Genomic DNA, 23,900 nt, shown 5'->3' with positions numbered 1-23,900 from the left:
AGAATGAATATAATAAAAAATGTATTTTATATTTCAGTTATTCAATCAATTAGAAAATAAAATAACATCATCATCGCTACTTTGGACTCTATTTGATTCATCTTCTTACAAATTGATGTGAGTTTTGAGTGTGGAATCATAAAAACATTGAACCGAGATTGTTTTAGAAAGTAAAAGAATGTTTGCAATTGGCATCTAGTTAATAATTTTTTTTATATATAATAATGTCATGGCAACAAGCAGTTGACGTTGCAGTGACACAAAAATTAAAGACATTACTGCTTTAACATAATACGATACACCTTCACAGTTATACACGTATATACATGCATACAGTAGTTTATAGTTTTAAAATCATGCAATTGCAAATATATTTTTTAATTAATTTTGATCTTTAGAGAAGAATTAAACTTAAAAATATAAATCACCATTAAAATACTAATAAAATTTATCTAGTACCTTAAATTTACTAAAAACACACCAAAAAATAATATTATAATTTTTTCAAATCTTTGCAGCTACCACTACATTCCTCTTCCAATAATGTTGCATTCTATTTACAAAAATACACAACATCTTATTGTAAAGATTGTCATATAACAAAGCCTTTTAAAATAAAAATCACGTGTTTTTATTATTTTTATAATTAAAAAAATCATTAAAAATTAAACAATACATTCTAACAAAATTTATTTTTACAATCCTTTTTTACATGCAAATATGACAATTGATATTGGGTTTACAAAAAAGAAGAAAATTGTATGCAGTTTCCAATATCAAATGTTACCTCAAACATAACATCACATAAATTTTACTAATATAAACTTTAAAGGCTCAATCCTGTTCATAGCAGAATGCATCAAAGTGAAGATTCATGTTCCAAATGCCAAAGGTGACATCAACTTTGATTGATATTAATTCACTATTTGTAATGGAATAAATCTCTACACATGAAATGAAGAACATTGATTATTAATTATCAAATAAAGGTTTTCTGGGTTGTTATTTTTCTAATAAGTTTAATCCTTCTGAAGTAATTTTTGTTATACACAATTAAAATTATTGAGCTTTCAAATATGGTTTAATGCATGACACTTGTTATCTTCAATACAAAACCACTTTATTTCTAAAATAAAATAAAATATAAATAAAAAGGGTTTTGATATTCATTGTATTTAGAAGTCATTTTGAGTAACCTTAGTCATGATAATCATTTTTATGTTTTCAGATCACACGTATAATTTAAAAACTTGCTTTCTTTGATAACAAAGAATCCAAACTTGGAAAAAGGTGATAAATATTGAAAGCATGATCAATAGGGTTTTGAACACAAAACTAATGGCAATTGATTCTACCATAGAAAATGACAATCTTATCAACAAAGAACGCAAATTATCTGCCTATGAGGTTGAAGCAGAAATTCGAAGATCTATGGTAAAATTGTGCTCTTATTCATTAAATCTTTGTAAAACAAAAATACAATCATTAATCTTATACCCTTTAAAGATTATTACAATAAATTTGCGAAAACATAATCCATTGAAAGTGTTTTATATTTTGTCTGTGAAGCTCCAAGTTGCACGCAAATCCATGTCTGAAGCACTTTCTTCTTCCAAAATTCAAAAAAAGAAAAAAAGATTAACTGATATTCCAATTGCAAAAAATAACATTAAAAATGTTGATTCCATTCAAGAGGATGAGGCATCCACTCATTCCGAATTGGAAGAAAATCAACAACTATTACAAGAAAAACCTACAAAGATCGAATGTGATCCATTGCAAAGATTACATCTAATTGGTTTTTTTAAAGGTCTTCTTGATCGTATCTCACTCCTTATGCAACTTCCTGGTGCTCTAAAGGTATATTTCTACTATTTAATTGTCTCAAATTCTTTTAATTAGTTTTCAATACCTATGTACATACATACATATATACAATGCTGGTGCTTCACTGGAAAGATATCATTGTACCTATATGCTGACTAGCTTTATTATTGAACAAATAATATACACATAAATTTATATAATTGTTTTTGGCAGTCTTCTACCATTCAGTAGTAAAAATGTAATTTATATCAGTAGATCCTAAGCATATGTATTTAGAGAGAAATGATTTATTTCAATTATAAGCTTTGTGTATATGTATGAATGTATGTATGTATATATATATATATATATATATATATATATGATTTTTAACAATTTTTCTAGATTGCAGATAGCCAAATCGACATTCAGCATCTTCCTGAAGGGAAAAAAATCTTGGAAGCAAAAAATAAAATTCTTGCGGCTGCTAATTTAATTAAGTATACATTACCACATCCTATTGCAGTATCAAAATTTCAAATTGAAGCAAAATGGCTTAAGTCCATTTTTGAAAAGGCCTTAGATGAGGTCTATTTCACATTCAAATTTAATGATAAATACCATTATCCTTTTTTGATTTTTGATTTTCTTTATATGTCTGTGATCCATGTTACTAAAACTTTTGCACATAAGTAAATCATGTTTCACACCATGTAGTAATTTATTAACAAAAAGACGTGATTTAATTGGTGGTAGTTTATGGATAATTTAAACTACTCTTGTCTAAAAATGAAAATTATTATATTACTAAGTAATAGTGTTGTGTGATCTAGATATTAATTTGATCTGTTAGTTGATTTATTTCTCTTATTAACTTCGGTTGACACAAATGAAACAATTCTTCTGAATTTTAAAGTAAAATAAATTTTATTCCTACATTCATTTAAATAGTGTTAAATACCACATGAAAATAGTAACTGCGTTTAGAAGCTCCTGTGGCTTAAATGTTCCATTGTATTTAATATGGACAATATCAGGTGGAGAAAAATTCTTCATTTGAAGTCATAAACAAGGTGTGTCACAAATTAATTTAAACTATATATATATATATATATATATATATACACACAAAAGGATATTAATTTAAACACACAGATGTATTGATAGATAGATAGACAGATACATGTGTGTGTGTGTATTAATATTCTTTTAAAATTATCCAAAAGAAAGTGAATTTTTTTTTGTTTAACAAGTGTGTGTTCTTGTTAGTTAGATAGTTTGTTTTTTTGTTTTTTTTTAATATTTTTTCATTTTGTTTTTTTAGTGAAATAAATTCAAGAAACAATTTAATAATTCACAAATGTGACATCTTGGATTGAAGGTCTAGTTATGATTTTTTCCATTATTTTCGAAAAGTAACAATGAGTTTCATAAAATGTGATTGCTCAACAATTAGACTGTGGAAGACAATGAGAAAAGGGAGAATGAGCTATTGCAAGCCATAGAGGCTATCAAAGATTTGAAATGGAAGACAGAAGTTACAAAATATGTCATGAAAGCTGAAGCAGAGGCTCATGTTCAGAATAAATTAGAATGGGCCAAAAATTTGACTACACATAAGAAGGTGAATTCATTTCATTGTCTAAAAATAGAGCAAAATGCATCTATTCACATGACATGAACCAATTAACAAAAAATAGATTTTTTCTAGTCACAAATAAAGCATCATGTAATGGATTAATAGGATTAACTAAACATATGGTTCAGACATGTTATTAAAATGTTTCAAAAAAAATTATAATAAGAAAAATAAAACAATGATAATCATACATTAATTCTTGTATATGAGCTTTTCTTTTTGGACATTATTGGTTGGTTTTTATAGTATTTTTGTGTGCAGGAACTCACAGAAATGCGCAAAGAGCAAAGAATTGCTTACAAATTCAAGTATGTACATTTGTGTGTGTGTGTGTGTGTATGTATGTATGTATTTAATAACTTAAATACTCATATTCTTAGAATTGAGTGTGTGTTTCTATTGTTTCAATGATGTGAATTGTCAAAAGCTATTGTGATCTGCCATGGTGCTTCATTTATGAGTACCAACAAAAAGAATTGTTCAACAAAGTTTTTAATACCCAACATAAGCATTAATTTAATCATGATTAATTTTCAAAAAGAATAGAGATACATTAATTAATTCAACAAACTCATCTAATTGCACTAATTCTACTAAATTGACAATGGCAACTAACAAATGGATATAACTGAAGAATGATTTAATATGTTTTTTTCCTAGACATTGTATATCAATCATTATTAAAGTGTATTTGAAAGAAACATGCAGCAAAAGCCAAATCCTTAAGCTATATAAGCATGAAAATAATATTCACTTATTTATGAGTACTATTATTATTTGAAGCAATTTGAAGAACTATGAAAAGAAAAAAGGAATGGGAGGGTAGGGCGGAGCAAGCATTAGCAACCGCAGACATTGCACGACGTGATCGTGAGATAAAGCTCACCAAAGCTCAAGCAACAAACTCTCAATTAAATTCCAACTTAGAAGTATTTCAAAACATTGAACTTCTCATTCTTTATATCTTGCCTCACTACATGCTTTAATTAAGAATCCTTGGCCATATATATATATATATATATATATCATGCTTCTCTAATATATAAAATATGGGCATGTTTGAGAAGAATAAAAAAATGCATGTTCTTATCAAGTTTTTGAAAAATATTTTTCTTAGAGAGAGAAGAAAGTGCACACAGCAATTGTGGATTACATGGGGAAACAAAACACTTTGTTGCGTGAAGAAGTCATTAATCTCACAGCAAGCCTTGAGAATGATACCCAATGCATGATATGGGCCATTGAACACATTAATGCACAAATTAAAATGAAGAAAGCCCAAATTGCCAACATAGAGCCCAAGTAATTCTTTTTTTTAACTATAACTATGCAAATGGAATGAAAATGATGAGGGTGATAGTAATACTTAGTCTAAACTTAGATTAAAATATAAAGCATACAAATTAGTATCAGTTCAAAAATATACATACTTACATTTTATCTTTAGATTTTACATAAAGTTGTGTTGGATTGTATGCTTGTTGTTGTTTTTTTCTTTTTTTCTTTGTTTTTTACATTAACCACATTTTTAACTAGACTATTCTTTTTCTAAAGACAAAATCTACTTCTACTGAGCAGAAATGGGCCAAAATATTACTAGTGTTTGAGACTCCTTGTTATTAAGTTACAAGGGAATCCTGTACTGATATTTAAAATTGGATTTATTCTTGCCCTATAATAAAAGTGACGCTTACTTAAAAAAAAATCCTTTTTATATTTGCAACTATAGGTATTTTAAAGAGATTGAAATTATAGCAAAGGCCAAAGCAGATGCTAATAAAAGACATGAGGAATGGTATGCAAACCAAGGATACAATGAACTAAGTTTGAAGGCAGCATTTAAGATTCAAAAGATATGGAGGGGGTATCTTGTTCGCCGCATTTGGCGCAAAGCTCTTAAGAAACTGCGCAAAAAGAGGTTAGCTGCAGCAAAAGGAAGTAAGAAGAATCAGGCGAAGAAGACCAAATAATAATAATAATAATAGTAATAGAATGAAGACAAGCAATTGCATTTGCTATGTCTATGTCATTGTTTGAGGATTTTCCACTTGATATGAAAGAGTAATCTTTTCCGAAGACATCAAAAGATGGGGTATTTTTTGAGGGGCTTTTTTTATCAGAAAAATATTGGTGGTAAAAAAAATGACATTTGGATTTCATTAAGTTGATTATCTTGAAAAAATCACACTATTTAAGAAAAAAATAAATTAAAGATTTAAGTTAAAAATAAAAAGGTGTTATAATTTTAAATTTTTATATACTTGCATATTAATCAAAGGAATTTTTTCACATATTCTATTTCTAAAAACTAGATGAAAAGGAAAAGATAATTCTTATGTGCATGTGTGAATTAAAAATATTGTTAATTCAAATTTGGATGGTTGCATAAGAAGTAGAAACATTTTGATGACAACAGGCGAGTGAATGTGATGAAACTTAAATCAAAATAAATTATTAAAAAGTTGATAAGTTGGTATTTATTCTTATTCTTGCATTCATTAAGATATGTTATTATCAATAAAATTATACCATGTAATTAAAAGGAGTAAAGAAACTATTTTTTATTATTATAATCATCAAATCAAAAAGTGATATTATTTATGTATTTCCAAATCTTCTTTTTTGTATATGTATATACACTCACATCATAAAACATTGAAGCATTTATCAAAAATATTAGTACCTAACAATTGTAAAATGTTATAATTAGACTTTTTTTTTTTTTTTTTTTTTTTTACTATTGAATCTTTTTATTAAAAAAAATGCAAAAAATATATAAAAAATAATAAAAAAAACAGCGAATAATATTATATATCTTGAAATGAATAATTTCTCAACTTTTCTAAACTTTTAACATGGTGTTATGAGAACCATTCTTTTCATTGCAATTTTTTTTTTTAATTATAAAACTTCAAAAATGTATACTATTGTTCTTAAAAGTTTAACTTGATGTGTTGCAATACTGAAATTGAATAAAATATTAATTAATTTAAAATATTTACTATTTCATGCTATTTTGTTTTATCTCTTAATGTACATATGAATGATCCAATGAAACCTTCATCAAAATCTTAACACTCTCATAATCTTAAACTCATGCTTTAAATTGTATTATTTTTGGACATATACACATGCCAATCATAACTCAAAGCTTATGACTGAATTGCCATCAAGTATCAAAACCACAGAACTTGCATCCCACACAAAGAAATTCTGAATGTATGCAACATTTGTCAAAAGGTTTAAAGACCTTGGCTTAATCATCATTTGCAATCTTGAATTCCTCTTAACCTCGTGCCATGCTATTATACTACAAATAGCTCTACTCAACGATTCATCTTTTTTTTGTTCTTCTTGTCCATTTTTATTTTTTATTTTAAAGTTTTGTTTTGCATGTAATATTTCGTGAATAGAAAGGACCCTTGAATGGAACACTTCCTCATGTGTAGCAACTCATTTGCTCCAATAGTGATGCTACTGAGAAGAGACACACTTGCAACAATAGTTCAAAATAGAGTCAAGTGTAAATAATTTGCAAGGATATCCTGTGTCCACAAGATACTGTGGGATGATGTGGAAGCCAAGCCAACATGAACCATGATTCACAAAACAAAGGCCTCAAACCTTTGGCAGCCTTAAAACACAACATGCTGCAAGCCTAAAACTGGGTCCCAAGTCAACATGCCTACACTATCATATTGTGAAAAAACTGCACACAAAACATGCAGGATTTGATGTGAGCTTGATAAGGTGAAGACTAGCTCCTTACCTGATGCTGTTGCTGCTGCAGCAGCAGCTATGGAGCTGATGCTACTGCTGGGGTGCTTCCAGCTTCAGCTACTTGGCATGGCTGTCATTGCATCTATTGCATTATTAGCTTCTCTCACCTTCACCAGCATTTCATGCTTTCAGAATGTAATGTTTGAGAATGCAATCTCAGTGGCATAAGCCTGTGATGCAGCCCTTATCTTCAACACCTTGTCTATATGCCCTTGTCATTCTAGTTGTAGAAACTCTGGCTTCCTCTGTGATGTTTGCTGTATCCCATGCCAATGCTCCCACCACCTCAGGTGGGTAGTGATGTAGATTGTATGCTCCCTTTGCCCTCCATGCTAGAAAGAAAATATGGAGGGTAAGAGAAATGGGAAAGAGTGAATTGAGGTGCTGTTATGTTTAATACTATGCACTAGAGAACGTTGTTTAACATCAAGCAGAACTTCTAGCAGCATTGTTTCTTTATATCAGACAGGAGGGCAACCATCAGGAGTGTGGGTGTTGGCCAAGGAGTAGCATTTGGATCCTGATCGAACCTGATTGATGGGGAAAAACATGAGCCCTAGCGATCTCCAGATTGACTGAAAACGGTGTTGTTTGATTGAAAGAAAGGTCGTGTAGCTTCCCAAGAGTTGTTTCTGCTTCACGTAGTCTCTCGAAACAGGTCTCATCGCCAACAAAGTTCCTCTCCTTGACGTGAAAAATTATACTGCGTCCCGTAGATGAGCATCATGCCTTCCTCAGTGATTACTCCATCGTTGGAAAGGGTTACGGTGTCCACCAATTTGGACCATTTGATGTTTGAGAGGTACCTGGTTTTGTGAATCACACAACGAGAACATTGAATTTCCCCATTGTAATCGTCCGCGTCTGGGAAGTTAAACCCAACAGCTCTGCATTGACCTTCACTCAGGCACTTCAAATTGGCGATTGTGACGGCCACCGACCGTGTCCGCACTCACATCTTACAGCATGCATTTAACTTCCATGCAGCAATTGATCCCGTAACCCTAATTTCTGTCTAGTTCAAAGCCACAACATGCTCACGAGGATCATAAAATCGAGAAGTGAAGAGCATAGTGAATTTGAACGATGCATGCACTGCATCGATTTCGACATCCTAGCTAAAAATCAGGCAGTGACGCCCACAATCCTTGCTGGGGCAACAGGATGGCAAAGTCCATATTCATGAAGGCTATACCTACAAATCTCGACAAATATGTGAGCTCCAGGATCAGAAAAAATAAGTACAACGAGCACGACTAAGAGGAGCATGAAAGGAGATGATGGACATTCAAAACAAAACTATTGTGTGCAATCAAAACATAAAAACAACCACTTGCAGAAACAAGTTATCCCAACCAAGCCTCATGTGCATCGACCTCCTCCTCCTGCCACCGATCCCAAACTCAACATCATGGAAGAGACAAAACAAACCAAGAGTGGTGGGAGAATTGACTCATCTGCATGCAAGCTCATCTGTGCAACCAACAACTCTCAACACAGCATTGAATTATAACATATAATCTAAAATTAGGGCTACTTGTTCATGATCAAGCCTTCATTGAAACCCAGTTTCAGAGAAACCATGACCCTAGTGTTGCTCATACATGCATCTCCTTTTTTTATATTTTACTTTTATTTATTTTTGTAGATGTTAATCCTAAACTCCAAACCCTAACCATGCACTGAAATCTAAATTCTGATTCACCCTAACTTCATACTTGTTAGTAGATATTTCTCCAATTTCTCTTTCTCAATGTTATTTTACATTAAACAAATGGAGTTTCGATAAAATGTGGTTCCAAAGAATTTTCTAGAACCTTATATGAAAAAGTGGTAGCAAGTTTTTTAAATGGCTCAAAGACAAAATATCACATTGTTAAAAGGTTTATTTTTAATTATAAAGTTTTAGAAGTAAGTTTTTGCATCAAAACAATACTTTTGAGTTTTTTTAATTTAATGTGTATTACTAATTTTTAAAATAAAATCAATTTTATTTACAACTTAAAAATAAAATTAACTACCAAATAAGATATTTGTGTCTTTATTTTGTATAAAAATTCATATTTTTAATTTGGAAAGACCAATTGATTTTATTTTATTTCGTGGCTATTAAAATGATTCACAAACAAAATATGTATTAAATACTAGAACTAAGATTGTAGTTTTTAAGATTAATTTCTTATCTTTATAAGTATTTTAGATAGTTTACATAAGTTCATGTTTAATTTTTATTTATTTATTTAACATGACTTTAAAAGATTTGGATAATTTTTAAAATAACTTTAAAGATAATTATAAAAGTTAACTTTTACCAATCTATATGCAATGGTCTTATTAATTACTATGCATTGTGTGCAATAAACCTTGTTATTTTAAAGGTGATTTGTTGCTTTTTGTTTTTTTCACATAAACTATTATATAATTCTAATGCTATGCACACCATCAAATAACTTCCTTAAACAGTTTAGTGGTTTATAGAAACTTTATAGAAATTTTACTTGAAAGTCTTTAAATCTTTCTAGTAATCTTCAAAAGAACACCAAAACCTTAATATGGTTATTTAATTCTTGTCTTTTCATTTTATTTTGTTTTTTAAAAAAAATCAACATAAATCTCAAAAAAATCACAAATTAAATGTTTAATTGCTCCAATCCAAAAACAAATAAAGAAGTTAAGTCCTTCCAATTTTTTTTAATTTAATTATTTAGTTTTTACTGTAGTTAATATATTTTAAACCTACATCACTATTTTATTAACATCCTCAATCCAATGTTTTGAAATAATTCATAAAGTCAAAAAAAATCAAATTCAAATATTTTATCAACTTCATAAGAATATAACAAAAGCCTGAATTTTATATGTTTGAAGTACAAAAGGATTTAAAAATACATACAAATTTAAAAACAAAAAATAAACCAAAAATAAATAAAATAAATAAAATAACAAACAAACAAAACATTTTGTTTAGATCTGAGTTGAATTGATTTTTTCTTTGGCTTAATACTTTTACAATACAATGTTAACAACCTTTATCTATTTCTATATTTCTTCTAAATTAAAAATTAATAAAATATAATAATTGATACATTACAATAATAGTACTACTTATTAAAAGAAGCATTATGGGTATAGATTATAAGAATTAAATATATATATATATATATATATATATAAATGCACGAATATTAAATCAACAATAAAGAAGATGGAATATAAAATTATTTTTGTTTTACTTTGGTTTTTGATAATTTTTTATAATGATTATTTAGATTAAATAATTTGATATTTGAAATCTAATCCAAACCAAATAAAAAAAAATTAAAATAATAAAAAAATAAATGGCTAAATAAAAAACACAGATTTGTTACAGAGAAGGAACAATTAATTTTAAAAAAAATTCAGAATATAATATTAACAAAAAAAACAAAAAAAAACAAAAAAAAACAAAACAAAACAAAACAAACAAACAAACAAACAAACAAACAAACAAGAGGCTATTATTTAACCTATTTAACATTTTTATAAATAATTGTGATTTTTATTAATAATATTCTTATCAACAATAATTTATTTATCTAAAAATATTCAAGTATAGTGCTAATGATATAAATAAAGTAGTTCTAAAAGAGACATTCTTTCAAGATGTGGATTTGAAAGAAAGAATAGGAATGTAAAAAACTATTTATATTATTTTATTTTATTTTACAAGTAAAGGTTATTTAGTCCTATTTTTTAACTATTTTTTAACTATTTTTTAAGTCTTATTTATATTTTATCTATTAATAATATTAATTTATTAATTAATATGTTATCTTCTAAGAATATTTTGAAGGCTTACATTGAAATCAAAAACTTGTAAATATCTTTGGTAGATAAATGACCAATTCAATCCATTGTATAGATCAAAAGATAAAATACATCACAAGAAATCTCTAATAAATTTTTATTAATTTAGATATGCAAAGGCATCAACTATTTAAGTTCTTTTTTGTTTAATTTGTTAATTTAAAATAAGGTAATATATCTAATACACAATAGATTATAGCATTGGTAACTTGTAAAATATTTAATAGTCATTTAGAATCCTTTAGGTATTTTTACTATTTTTCTTGTAAATTTTTTAAATTCCTACTATCTTTTTAATTTATTTTTATAGTCAATTAAAATTTTATTAGGAATCTTTTGTAGTCTTTATATAACCACGCTTAACCTTCAATGGTCTTCTAAAAGCTTCTATAGAAGATTTTTTAATCTATATGGTGTTATATAATGCTTAGCTTTCTAAGAATCTTTTATTAGACTTAGTTATTTTGTAACAAATAAAGGTACAAGGGATGCGTTAATCATGCCAACATAAGCTTTGAATCAATCAAAGTGCTAATCTCTTTTAAGTCTTATTGCCAATCTCTTATCTTGTTTTGTTTTGTTTTTTTTGTTTTTACACAATTTCCAATACTATAATCTTTTTTCTCTCTGTCCTTGATAATTATGATTAATTCTAGTTTATGATATTATTATGTATGTATAGATACCGATTGAAAATTAAAATTAAAAGAAACGTCTCTTAATAATTTTTATGTAATTTCATATTTTATATAAAATATGATTTAAATAATTTTGATCTATTAAATTATTTTCATTATATTAAAAAATACTTTTAATTTTAAATTTTGATTATTTTATATTAGAATCAATTTAATGAGATATATGATACAATAAACATTTCAATTTTGGATAATTCTTCATAAATATGATTAAAAGACCATTTTATAAATTTTTAAACATAACAAGACTATGTATATATATATATATATATATACACAACATCAAATATTTAGAATAATAGAATAGACGTTACACTTTATGATTGTAATACTCACTTCTTCGTAGTACAACTCAAAATCTCTTATAATACTAAATACTCTTGTAATCAAATCCAATACTTATCACACCAGTGAAACTTTTATTACATGATTTCTTTCAAATCATGATACCATCTAACTCCAATTCTTATACACAATCCTATAATTACACTTGTATAGATATCAAATGATCATAACAAAGAATTTACCCTTTATCTAATAACAATGTTATGGCGTTTCAATCTTGTAAATTCTCAAAATAATAGTATTTGTAAGAACAACCAATTGTCCATTGACTTTTACAACTGTTGACTCCTATGTCATATTGCGTTCCATACCTCTTTGACTTATAAAACAACCCAATCTTATCTTAGTATCTTACACTTTATCATATTAAATGTGTGTCTTCAACTAAGATATATCTTAACAAAATTCTAAAGAAATATCTTGAGTGCCAAATATTTACATACTTTTGTGTGTGTGTGTGTATATATATATATATATATATATATAATGGCATGATTTTTAGTTTATTCTTATCAGTATTTTGTATTGATTAAAATTAAAACAAATAATTTTATCATTGTAACTAAAATCTAAGTTGTTGAATAATTCTGTCCACTGTTTATTAACTAAACTTTCTACAAAACAATTATCTGATATACATCAGATCTTATTGCAGTAAAAAATAGATCCAGATTTGAATAAAGTTGCTGAATCTTCAACTTAGATCTACACGTAGAAAAAAATTCCAGAAAGGTGAGATATCTCTGTATTGATGAAAACAAAACAAATCAAATCAAAAAAATTAAAATTTCTTGGACAAGGATTAACCATTGATGCCATTTTACCCGGACATGTTAAATTGATCTGAAAACAAAAAAAAAAAAGAGAAAGAGAGAGAGGGAGAGAAAATCCCATTGTTTAGAGGATAAAATACAATTTTGTCAAGGTTAAGAAAATAATTTTTGTATGTTAATCTACATTCATGTTTATAATGGAAATAATATATACTAGTAAAAGAATTAGCTTATCTATTTACAACAGCAATTACGAAATTTGAAAAAACTGTAACTCCATATTTACACCTGTAATATCATGAAAATAATAATTTGTAAAAATATGATCATGTACCACTCAAAAATAAAACATGAAAAACAAAACAAAAGCATAGAAAATAAATAAATAAAAAGAAAAGAAAAGCCAACCAACAAACCGCAAAATCCGAAAATCAATGGAAACTCTAGAAATGTGCTAAAATCCTAAATCCTGAACTGAATCCAAATTCTTTATGTTATTGCAATTGCTGAGTGCCAGCATAGCACGCCCATAGTGGCCACGTGGCGGATTGGGCCACTTACTAGTGAGTGAGTGAGCTGGCACCGTTGTGCTTGCTCACCATGCCTTGCTTTATAATATTGGCATTCAGGGTTTAGGGTTTAGGGTTTACCCTAAACCTGTACCTCGGAACCAATTTCACACCTCTCGCAACTGTAGTAGTGATTACGAATATATCACTTCGATGCACGAATGGGCGTTAGACAGCTGTTTAATCACCAGGGATTGGCGTGAGCTTGGATGGTAGCAAGGTTTGTAGGTAGGTAGGTAGGTAGGTACAGGGTGAGACTTTAAGGGGACACTTGGTGTGAGTGGGTCCCCCTCAGAATGAAAAATGGGTCCTTGTGAAGTCAGTTGATTGGTTTTGGAGGGTGGCTTATGAATAGTTCATGTTGATATGGAATAATGCATGCATCGTATTTATAGGTTTACTATATATATATAATACATAGTTTATTTTGGTGGATCGTGTTTCATGAATGCGGGTTTTGTTGTTCGTTTGAGAACTCATGTTTGAGATGATTCTGATTTTGACCCTTGTTATGGAATGTCAAAGTCGGATTATTGTTTCCCTTTTTTAAGAGTGCAGGGGAAAAAATAGTGCTTAAGATATGTATTCATGTGGTTACATTTAAATATATATATATATATATATATATATATAAATACTTGAAAGTCTTGTAAAAAAATGCTTAAATTACTTTAAAATATATTTTTTCTGATTGTTTGAAATAATTAGACTTATAATAAAAATAATGATTAAGTCCATTTTGTAGCTTCATTTCACTTTAAATTTTATGTAAGGCCAAAGGCTTCTAAAAATATTTTTTTTTGATTATCTCAATAAAGCTTTTAAACTATAGTCATTTAAAGTTGACTTCTAAGTGTAAGATCTACTTGGGTGTATACAACAATATATAAATATATATATATAGTTAGTTAGTTAGTTAGTTGGTTAGTGTAATTTTAGATATTTATCACTAGAGATATCAGAATCTAATAAATATCACATGCAATATTCGATGCATTTAAAATAATCGTGTGATGTAAGTCATATTACACTAATAAGTTACAAATATGCCAGTTGTGTTGCTTGGTTGAGAATTAAACTTATGCCAAATATTCTATAAGTTAGATTAAATATATTTTTTAGTTTTGCATTGACAATTATAATCTATTGTAGAATATATGCATTATGACTTTATTCATTGTAAGAATTTGTCAAAATTTTGTTGAATTTTGATGATTTATATTAAGGTGAAATCTTAGAGATGTTATGTAGACTTATACAGGATATTGTAGATTACATTTACAAAAAAAAAAAAAAAAGGTTCATCGGATTCTATTTTTATAAATTATTTATATTGTTAACATAGATGTATGGTTGTACATTACAAAGTATGATGAAAAAGATCATCGTCGCCAGCACAAAATTCTACTTAACTTCCAATGCATTTTTATTTTTTATTTTTAAATTTTTTTTATTTTAAAAAAATTTAGCTATATATTTTTACTGATGTGTATATATGTATGTATGTATTTATTTAAGAGGCCACACATATATACATATACATACATACATAGATACATACATACACATATATATGTATTTTATATTTATTTCCAAAATTATTGCATATAAAATCACCTTGTGTTTACTATAAAATAAGAAACTTATATTGTGAAGTTTAAAAGTGCACTTTTGAGGCAAAATATTTTTTAAAATATTTTTTCTAAAATTGGTAGTAAATAATTTATATTTTATGTGTATTTATGTATGTAAAGAGACTTTAATACATCAAAAATATATTAAGAAACAATAAAATATAAAAATTATGTGGTATTTAATATTTAATTTATTTTAGAAAATATAAAATATATTTTGGAAAATATATTGTTATATTTTCTAATATTGAATATGTACTGTAATTATATCTTTTAACATTTAAAATAAAATAATTTAAAATTTAATAGATGTATCATTAAAATAAATGTTAACTAATTAATCATATGTATATCAATAATAAAATAAGAAAATTTAAAAATCTATTAATTAAAATTAATAAATATATTCAAATAAAAGATTAAGATTTTATGTAGGCCTATGAATTTAATTTTAAAATTATATATTTGACATAATATATTTAATAGAATATATATATAATTTACATAATTAAAATATAATGATATATAGAAAAGTTGTAATTGTATAAAAAATAAAATATTAGATTAAGTAAAGTGTTAATATTAATTACTGAATAATCTATTGACTCCCATCTAATCTTATTTAAACGTATCTATGATTAAAGCCTATATATTAATTCTAATATCAAAAAAATTATATCTATCTTGTTATAGCTTATACCTCATATAAGTATGGCTATTTGTAAATGATAAGAACTTGAGAAATATAAATAAACATAACAAGTTATATATAAAAATAAATAATATAAATAAATAAATAAAATATTCAAGAAGGAAGTAAAATAACTATTGCCAAAAAAATGAAATTAAACCTAAAAAAAAAAAAAAAAAAAAAAAAAAAGACAAAAAGAAAAAAATTAACATGGGTGAAGAAGGTATCACTATTGCCTTTATATATACTATCTAACTAAAGAGTTACATGTCAATGTTTTATAAGTCATTCAACACATGTCCAACTTGCAAGACACATGTCTTATTTTTAAAAACAAATTCCAACGTAGACACCATGTGGCCAATTCGTACTACAAGTGGTCAATGCATGCAACATGTGAGCAACTTGTTGGCCAAGTTTTCAACCTATCAATTACCTACAAATACTTGTAAAGTCAAATCTGCATTTAGAGAGCTTCTAAGAAGTTGTGCAGGAAGCTATTATTAAATTAACATACTTGTATATATTTCTACCTAACTCCTCTTATCATTCTAATTACTAATGTCAATATAGATGTCCATGATACTATCTCATTGTTTACATACAACACTTTTAACTCTCACAAAAATTTGCATAAGCTTTGTGTCTTTGAATTAATTATTAAAAAACAAATGTCTACACTTAAAGACACAATTTTTTATGATATTTTGTTTAATGATTGATCTTTATTAAAATAAATATTTTTTTGTAGGTAAAAAATATTATGCTAAAATTAAAAAAATTAAAAAAATACATCATATTACTATAAATATTTAATTATCTCAAAACTAAAATTAAAAAAGTTTCATCACTAGTTTTATAAAACAATTAGTTGTATAATAATTTGTAAATCTTTACATACACAATTATTAATAACTTCTAAATAATTAAAATTTATTTTTTCAATATATTTTTTTTAATATTAAATTCAGTTTAATTAAAAAAAAATTAACTAATAATGTTTTAGTTGAATTTCAAATTTATAAAATTATTTATTAACTTCATATAAAATTCTTATAATAGAGATGATTAAGCTTATGCCAACATATTAAAAACCATTAAAAATATTTACATCATTGAATAAAGTATCAATTTGTAAATATTAAAATATTAAAAAAATCATATATTTATAATAAGACACAGTATTAAACTAAAATATTATATCATTAATGTAATGTATAAATTATATGATTAAATATTGTATATAATCCAAATTATTAACTAATAAAGATGTTTCTATAAAAAACTCTTTGATTTCATCTTATACACGCAAGTAAAATTGACATGATTATTTTTTTTAAATCAAATATTTTTATTTAAATAAACTGTTCTAAATAATTTTTAAATTAATAAATAATTATATAATTAAATATTTATTAATTAAATTTTTGATTAAATTTGATAAGATATTTTATGTATGAATCAAAAATTCTAATTTATGTTGATTTATCTATTATAAAAACCACAAGCTTACACTGTAATAGTAATTGTATTATTTTATGCGATGTAAAAATAAATAAATAATTTTTTTTGGATATTTAATATAGTTTAAATTATTTTAATATCATATATAAATTTAATATATTAAATATCATATGTAAATTTATATATGATATTTAATATATTTTAAATTATTTTTATAAATTATGTTTAAATTTTATAAATTACTAATATAAAAAAACAAAAAATCAAAGAATTTTTTTTCAAAGCTTAAAATAAATGGATTATATATATATATATATATATATATATATGTGTGTGTGTGTGTGTGTGTGTATGTGTGTGTATATAGACACTTTGAATGATGTAATAAAAAAAATCAAATATTTTCTTTTAGAATCTTTGACTAAAATTGTGAAGATTGTCAATCTAGTCAAAATTCTAAACAAATAATTTATTTTAATATTATTAAATATTAATAATAAATTACAAGAAAATATTAAATAAATAAACAAATGAAATATAATGTATTTTTTAAAAAATATAAAAGAATTACAAAGATTTGAAATAAAACTGAAATATATAAAAAACTTTGAAAAAACTAAAAATAATTCTAATATTGCTTCTGTATATTAACTATTATATTTTAAAATAATTAATAATATATTAATATTAAAAAATAAGTTGCTATCTAAAAGATATTACTTTATATAAGTTGCTTATGGTTAAAGAATTGACTCTTGGAATGTAGAAGGGCCACCGTATAGATAAGCTAGAAGGCCAAGAAACAAGATCAAGAAGATAAAGAATCTATTAGGGAATATCCAAATGATAGGTAAGAATATAAAGAATATTCTAAGGAATATCCTTATATTATATAAAATACCAACAAATATTTTGGTATATTCTTTTAGTATATAAAAATATAAAGTATATGCCAACAAAAATATTTTTATTGTATATGAGGTGGTAAAAGATATTTTAAGTATATTTACTAATAGATGAGAAAGTGAAGTAATGGAAGTTGTCTATTAAGGCATGTTCCACTACCTATAAATAAAAGAATGTTGGTAGAGAAAGCCAATTCATCCCACATTTTACTTGTGTATAGTCTTCATAATTACTACAAACTTGTGTCTTGCTTGTTGTATTTTTTCAATATCAAGAAGGCTTTGTGGAACTTTTTCATGGACTGAAAGGCTTATGGCTAATGTATGGAAGTTGTAGGTTGCTTCTAATATGTATTCCTAAAAGTACAAAACTTGTATGATAAGTTTTAATAATCATGCATCATATCTAAAAGAATTCAAAGATCTTAGTGCCATTAAAGAAGTTTCCATAAAGTTTCACTTATTTTATGTTCAATTATTTTTCACAAACCTTCAAAATCTAAACCTTTATCTATTAAATTTATCCAACATTATGATAGTTTTTTTCAACACAATGAATCTAAAAACCTTTGTAGATGTCATGAATTGACTATTAAATGAAAATATCATTTTTTAATTTTTTAATTTTTTAAATTTATTTTTATGAGCCATAAATTTCTCATTTTCTTTCTTCAAATATCATGCTAATATAAAAATCTTTATTATAATTACAATTTTTTTTCTCATAGATTTTTTTAAAAATTCAAATTTTTTTGAAGATAAAAAAAATTACATATAAAAGATTTAATTTTGATACTTAATTTATATTTAAATTTATGAATAGTTTTTTCATAATTCATAAAAAATAATATTTTTTATAATTTATTAAATTAAATATGTATATATATATATTATAAATAAATAAGATACAATATTTGAAATTTTTTATTATTTTTTTAAAAGATAAATATTTTAATTTTATTTTAAAAAATTCTAAGATCTAAAAACAATCTAAATTTTTTTTATTTTTTATGATATTTGATTAATAAATGTATATTATTTAATGCATAAAAATAATTATGAAAAGAGATAAATCTTTAATACATTTACACACATATATATATATATATATATATATATATATTTACACACACACACACACATATATATATATATATATATATATATATATATATTTACACACACACACACACATATATATATATATATATATATATATATATAATAAAAAAAAGGGCCAAAGTCCTAAAAGAAAAAAATACAATTTAAGAAAAGATTTGAGAAGATTGAGAATGACTTTAATCTTAATTTCATATCTCATCCTTGTAAGAATAACTTTTTGTTGACTTCTATAAGAAGAAATTTTAAATTTTAGATACACATTGACTTCTATTCTTCTAAAACTAATCTTATAAAAATCCATTAATATAATATAAAAGATTAAAAATTAAAATAAATGACTCTAAATAGATTTAAATATTAATATCTATAGTTATATTGATTATTATTGATTCACTTCTGATTTTATTTTTAAGTTATTTTAATTATTAAATTATTAATATTTTTAATTTTTACTAATAAAATTTATAAACTGTAATTAATATTTTTTATAAATTATATTTAAAATTCTTTTATTTTAAAAAGATATTTTATAATGATAATTTAATATTTTAATTATTTTTTTTAAAAAAGTAGATATTTTTAACATATATATATATATATATATATATATATATATATATATATTTGATGCCACAAATGATAATTTTTTGTTATTTTCAAAAATTTCTATCATCATTTTAAGATGTTTTTAGAGTATTCTAATAACTTCTTAGAACTTTTGATAAAAAACATAAGAATTTAGTCTTGATAAAAAGTTTTTGAATAGATATTTTTTTATAACTTGGTTTACAAGTCTTCCAAGGAAACTTCTTTAAGAAGCTTTTTAGAATAACTTAAGTATATTAATGTCAAGAATATATTTAAGAATAACTTAAGTATATTAATGTTAAGAATATATTAATGTTAAGAATTCAAATAATACATTCTTGACATTAATATACCAAATAATGAATTCTTGATATTAATATATTCAAATAATAAATTCTTGACATTAATATACCAAATAATTACATTATATTGAATTCTTGACATTAATATACTTTTTAGAATAACTTAAGGCAAAGTTTTTAACCTACTAATCACCTATAAATACTTAGAAAGCCAAAAATATGTCCATATAGCTTCTATAAAGTTTTTTCATAAGATATTATGAAATTTACATGCTATTAGTCAACTCTTCATATCTACGTAAATATTAATATCAATATGTATGTCCATGACATGATGTTAGCAACTTGGCCATTCAATCTTTAAAACTCTTTTCTTCAAAAACAAAATTCTCTTGTATGCAACTAAGTTTTCTTCTAAAATCTTGCATTTCAAAATCTAAAATAATAAATCAAACAAACTCAATCCATTTTCTTCATTGTAAACACCTTTTAAATCTAAAATCTAAAAACGTCACTATATAAATTCCATGCAACTTTTAATTCTTCTTAATATAATAGGGTATAGATAAGATAATTGTACAGATAATTAGAATTTTAGAAGTTTTTAGAATTGATATTAGGTTAGTGGACTAGGTAGGATCCACCATGGAATATTTTAGAAAGAATTTAGGATGGTTATTTAGGTGGGGTTCAATATGGAATCTTCTAGAAAAAGAGTTTAAAGTGGTTATTTGGATGGGATCGACTATGTAAGAACATTTTAGAAAGTCAAGGATGGTAGAACAAGGTATAAATAAAAATAACTAGGTTTTTTTGAGGCATCTGGTCAAGTATGGTTTTAGATCCTTTTTCTTAATAAAATTTGGTTTTGCATATTTTTGTTTACTTTTGTTTTGTTCTATTTCTATTTGCTCAATTTTGTCTTTTATGTCCTATTTTTTTTAGTTTGATTTAGTTTTATTTTGGTCTATTTTATCCTATTTTGTAATGAGGCTTTATGTTGTTGTGAATTAGAAGGATCTTGGATTTTTTTGAGATAGTATGGTCATGTTTCACTTATATAAAAACATTCAAGCTCAAGTTTATGTGAAATCTTAGTTACTTGTCATGGACATATGCATGTAAGCGAGTAATTACATATATAAATAGGTAAAAGTAAGTAAAATTAGATAAAAATAAATTAATTCTATAATATCTTCTATAGAAGCTTCCTAGAAGCTTTATAGACATTGTTTTGACTTTATAGGTGCCTTTAATTGACTTTTTGGATTAGAAACGTGGTCAAAAAGTTAGACATGTACCACATATGTTATTAGCTTGAAGACCAAGCTAACTATGTGGTCCACACATAAAATAACTTGCCTTGTAAGTCAAGGCATGTGTCTTATAAAGTTAATACATATTGGAGGTCCTATAGAACATCGCCATATAGCCCCTAGTTAGATAGTATATATAGAGACAAGAATGAAGCCCTCTTCACTCTTGTCAACTCCTTTCTTGCTTCTAGTCTAGTTTCAAGGGTTTCTAGTTTTCTTGTCTTTTGGCAATAGCCATTCTAGTTTCTTTCTTAATATATATATTTAATTATTTCTATTTTGTCATCTTTCTTTGAGAAAAGTCTCACTTGTTTATTTATTTTTATCAAGTTTTTATCCTTGACAGATTGACAAGAGTATACTTACAATATCAGAGCTTTATTTAATCTTGATTAAGAATAGATTACCATTTTTTCTTAATAAGACATAAGCGTATTAGAAGTTGTAGATTACACTCTTCTTAACAGATATTATTTTTAGTATTTTTTTTGTTCTTAAGTCTTTTCTTTTATTTGTCTTGAGCGATATTAGATATCTTCTCTTTTTTAAGTATTATCATGGTAGAACTTGTTGAAATGAAGAGTACAATGGCACAAATGCAAGAACAATTGAGCGAGTTAATGCTTGCAATGCATCAACTCACTTTACCACCACAAGGAGCAAAAAGATTGGTAGGAAGTGAAGATATAGAAATGATTAGAGCTGCTTCAACATCTGCACCAAATCATGTCCTTTCTCCTATAGTAGAAAATCCTTCCACTATTAAAGAACCAAGAATTGTCCTACCAAAGAAGTTTGATGGCATTAGATCAAAGTTTAGAGTTTTTATTAATTAAGTACAACTTGTGATTGAACTTCAACCCCAAAGCTATCCAACTCCAAGATCACAAGTTAGATTTATTGATACGCTTCTTTTTGATTCAGTATTATCATAGTTTTCATCTTTTCTTGAACAACAAGATCCAATATTAGATAATCTAGAGGCTTTTTTGGCAGAGGTTTGATCAATATATGGAGAATGTGTTACAATTCATGTTGCAACCAACAAGATCTGTATTTTGCGACAAGACAATTGTTCAGTAACATTATATGCTTCACAATTTTAATAACTTGTAACTGATATCAAGTGAGATGATGCTGCACTTGTTAGCCAATTTCTCTATGGATTACAATATGAGGTAAAAAAATTAATGCTCAACTTATCCGATCCTCAAACATTGAATCAAACAATTGACTTTGCTATGAAGTGCGATAATAGTCTTTTTAAATTTCGATTTGAGAACTGTACAAGAAGACCTCAATATTACTATAATTTAAGAGCAACACCAATATCTCTTCAACACATACATTTAGAAGTAGAGGATATATAAATTGATATGGTACGTTTCAAACCTCTTATTGAGCAAGGAAAGACTCGTCCTTGTTAGGAAGGATTGTGCTTATATTATGGAGAATCTAAGCACACTGCTCAACATTATCCAAAGAAGCAACATAACCATAAAATGAGGACTACGGTTATTAAAGAAGATAGTATGTCAGAAAACGAGTTTGTCTAGCTATAATAGGGACCGTTCGGTTGGAGCCTTGTACAACACTTAGTGAAGGTCCTATTTTTTCCTCAAAACCCTCTTCTTGTTTTACGATAAATATTATTTTAAGACCTAAACATCACAAAGCCTATGCCTTGTTAGATTCAGGAGCCTCAACATGTTTCTTAGATGAAGAATTTGCTAAAAGACATAGTATACTTTTAATGAAGAACTAAACCTGTTCATGTAGAAGTCATAGATGGACATCCATTGTCTTCAGGAGATGTTACCCATGAAACCCTTCCTATAGAAGTAGCAACTAATGGTCATAGTAGCTTTGTATTATTTAATATCATTAGATCTCCTTCTAATCCAATCATCTTAGGTTTATCATGGCTAAAAAAATATAATCCTAAAATAGATTGGACTTCTTGTAGTCTTGATTTTTTTGAAAGTACAACTAAGAGCATAGTTAATCAAATAGAAAGTCATAAGTCTAATATAATTAATCCTATATTTGTAGGTACAAGAGCTTTCTTGCATGCCGCTGTCATAATACGTGAAGTCTTGCTTGAGAATGCTCTAAGCACCTGGCTGTGGAAGGAAGAATGGAAATTGCAATAATAAACTCCTAATTCTAATAGAATACTAACAATGCTCTAATTAGACTATAATAATGGTAAGCAAGCTTAATCAAATTCAAAAAAACCTCAAAGAAATTTCAAACAAACAATGAAAATTTTTAAAGAAATATTAGAAGGATCACAAATATCACTCAAATACATTTCAATTCAATCTTAGTTTAATTCTAGTTAAAATCCTATTAAACTTCATTCAAACTTTAGGCCAAAACTAATTGAATCTTAAATCCTAATAAAATCCTAAACCCTAAA

At 25.8% G+C, this 23,900-nt stretch overlaps 1 protein-coding gene and 1 long non-coding RNA gene across 8 annotated transcripts; one reads left to right on the top strand and one right to left on the bottom strand.

The window, feature by feature from the left end:
* The first annotated feature begins 419 nt into the window (after window positions 1-419).
* Window positions 420-6,143, top strand: LOC112274533 (uncharacterized). 7 transcript variants are annotated; one of them, XM_090246427.1, is made up of 9 exons: window positions 460-892; window positions 1,229-1,860; window positions 2,212-2,394; window positions 2,844-2,879; window positions 3,263-3,430; window positions 3,707-3,753; window positions 4,239-4,374; window positions 4,563-4,747; window positions 5,175-6,143. In XM_090246427.1, exons 2-9 carry the CDS (start codon window positions 1,309-1,311, stop codon window positions 5,413-5,415), a joined length of 1,548 nt encoding a protein of 515 aa, XP_090102553.1. In that variant the 5' UTR covers window positions 460-892; window positions 1,229-1,308; the 3' UTR covers window positions 5,416-6,143. The 7 variants fall into 7 exon arrangements, with proteins under 7 accessions (XP_090102570.1, XP_090102566.1, XP_090102553.1 ...); XM_090246429.1 differs by having other exon boundaries at window positions 460-989; XM_090246435.1 differs by having other exon boundaries at window positions 460-1,033.
* Window positions 6,144-6,530: 387 nt separating this feature from the next.
* On the bottom strand, window positions 6,531-10,266 carry LOC112274377 (uncharacterized). The gene is made up of 2 exons (XR_002967415.3): window positions 7,756-10,266; window positions 6,531-7,557 (listed from the first exon to the last, which is right to left on the bottom strand). It is a non-coding gene; the product is annotated as an uncharacterized LOC112274377 (long non-coding RNA).
* Between the last annotated feature and the right edge of the window lie 13,634 nt (window positions 10,267-23,900).

This window comes from Physcomitrium patens, chromosome 2 (genome assembly GCF_059467195.1).
Source record: "Physcomitrium patens ecotype Gransden chromosome 2, ASM5946719v1, whole genome shotgun sequence".
Classification (NCBI taxonomy): Eukaryota; Viridiplantae; Streptophyta; class Bryopsida; order Funariales; family Funariaceae; genus Physcomitrium; species Physcomitrium patens.
The sequence above is the reverse complement of the archived record's forward strand: the minus strand, read 5'-3'. Positions and strand labels throughout refer to the sequence as shown.

Coding starts and splice junctions, on each gene's coding strand:
- LOC112274533 (XM_090246427.1), top strand. CDS start 1,309: ATGATCAATAGGGTTTTGAACACAAAACTAATGGCAATTGATTCTACC. Junction 2,395..2,843: donor TTGAAAAGGCCTTAGATGAG/GTCTATTTCACA, acceptor GGACAATATCAG/GTGGAGAAAAATTCTTCATT. Junction 2,880..3,262: donor CATTTGAAGTCATAAACAAG/GTGTGTCACAAA, acceptor CTCAACAATTAG/ACTGTGGAAGACAATGAGAA.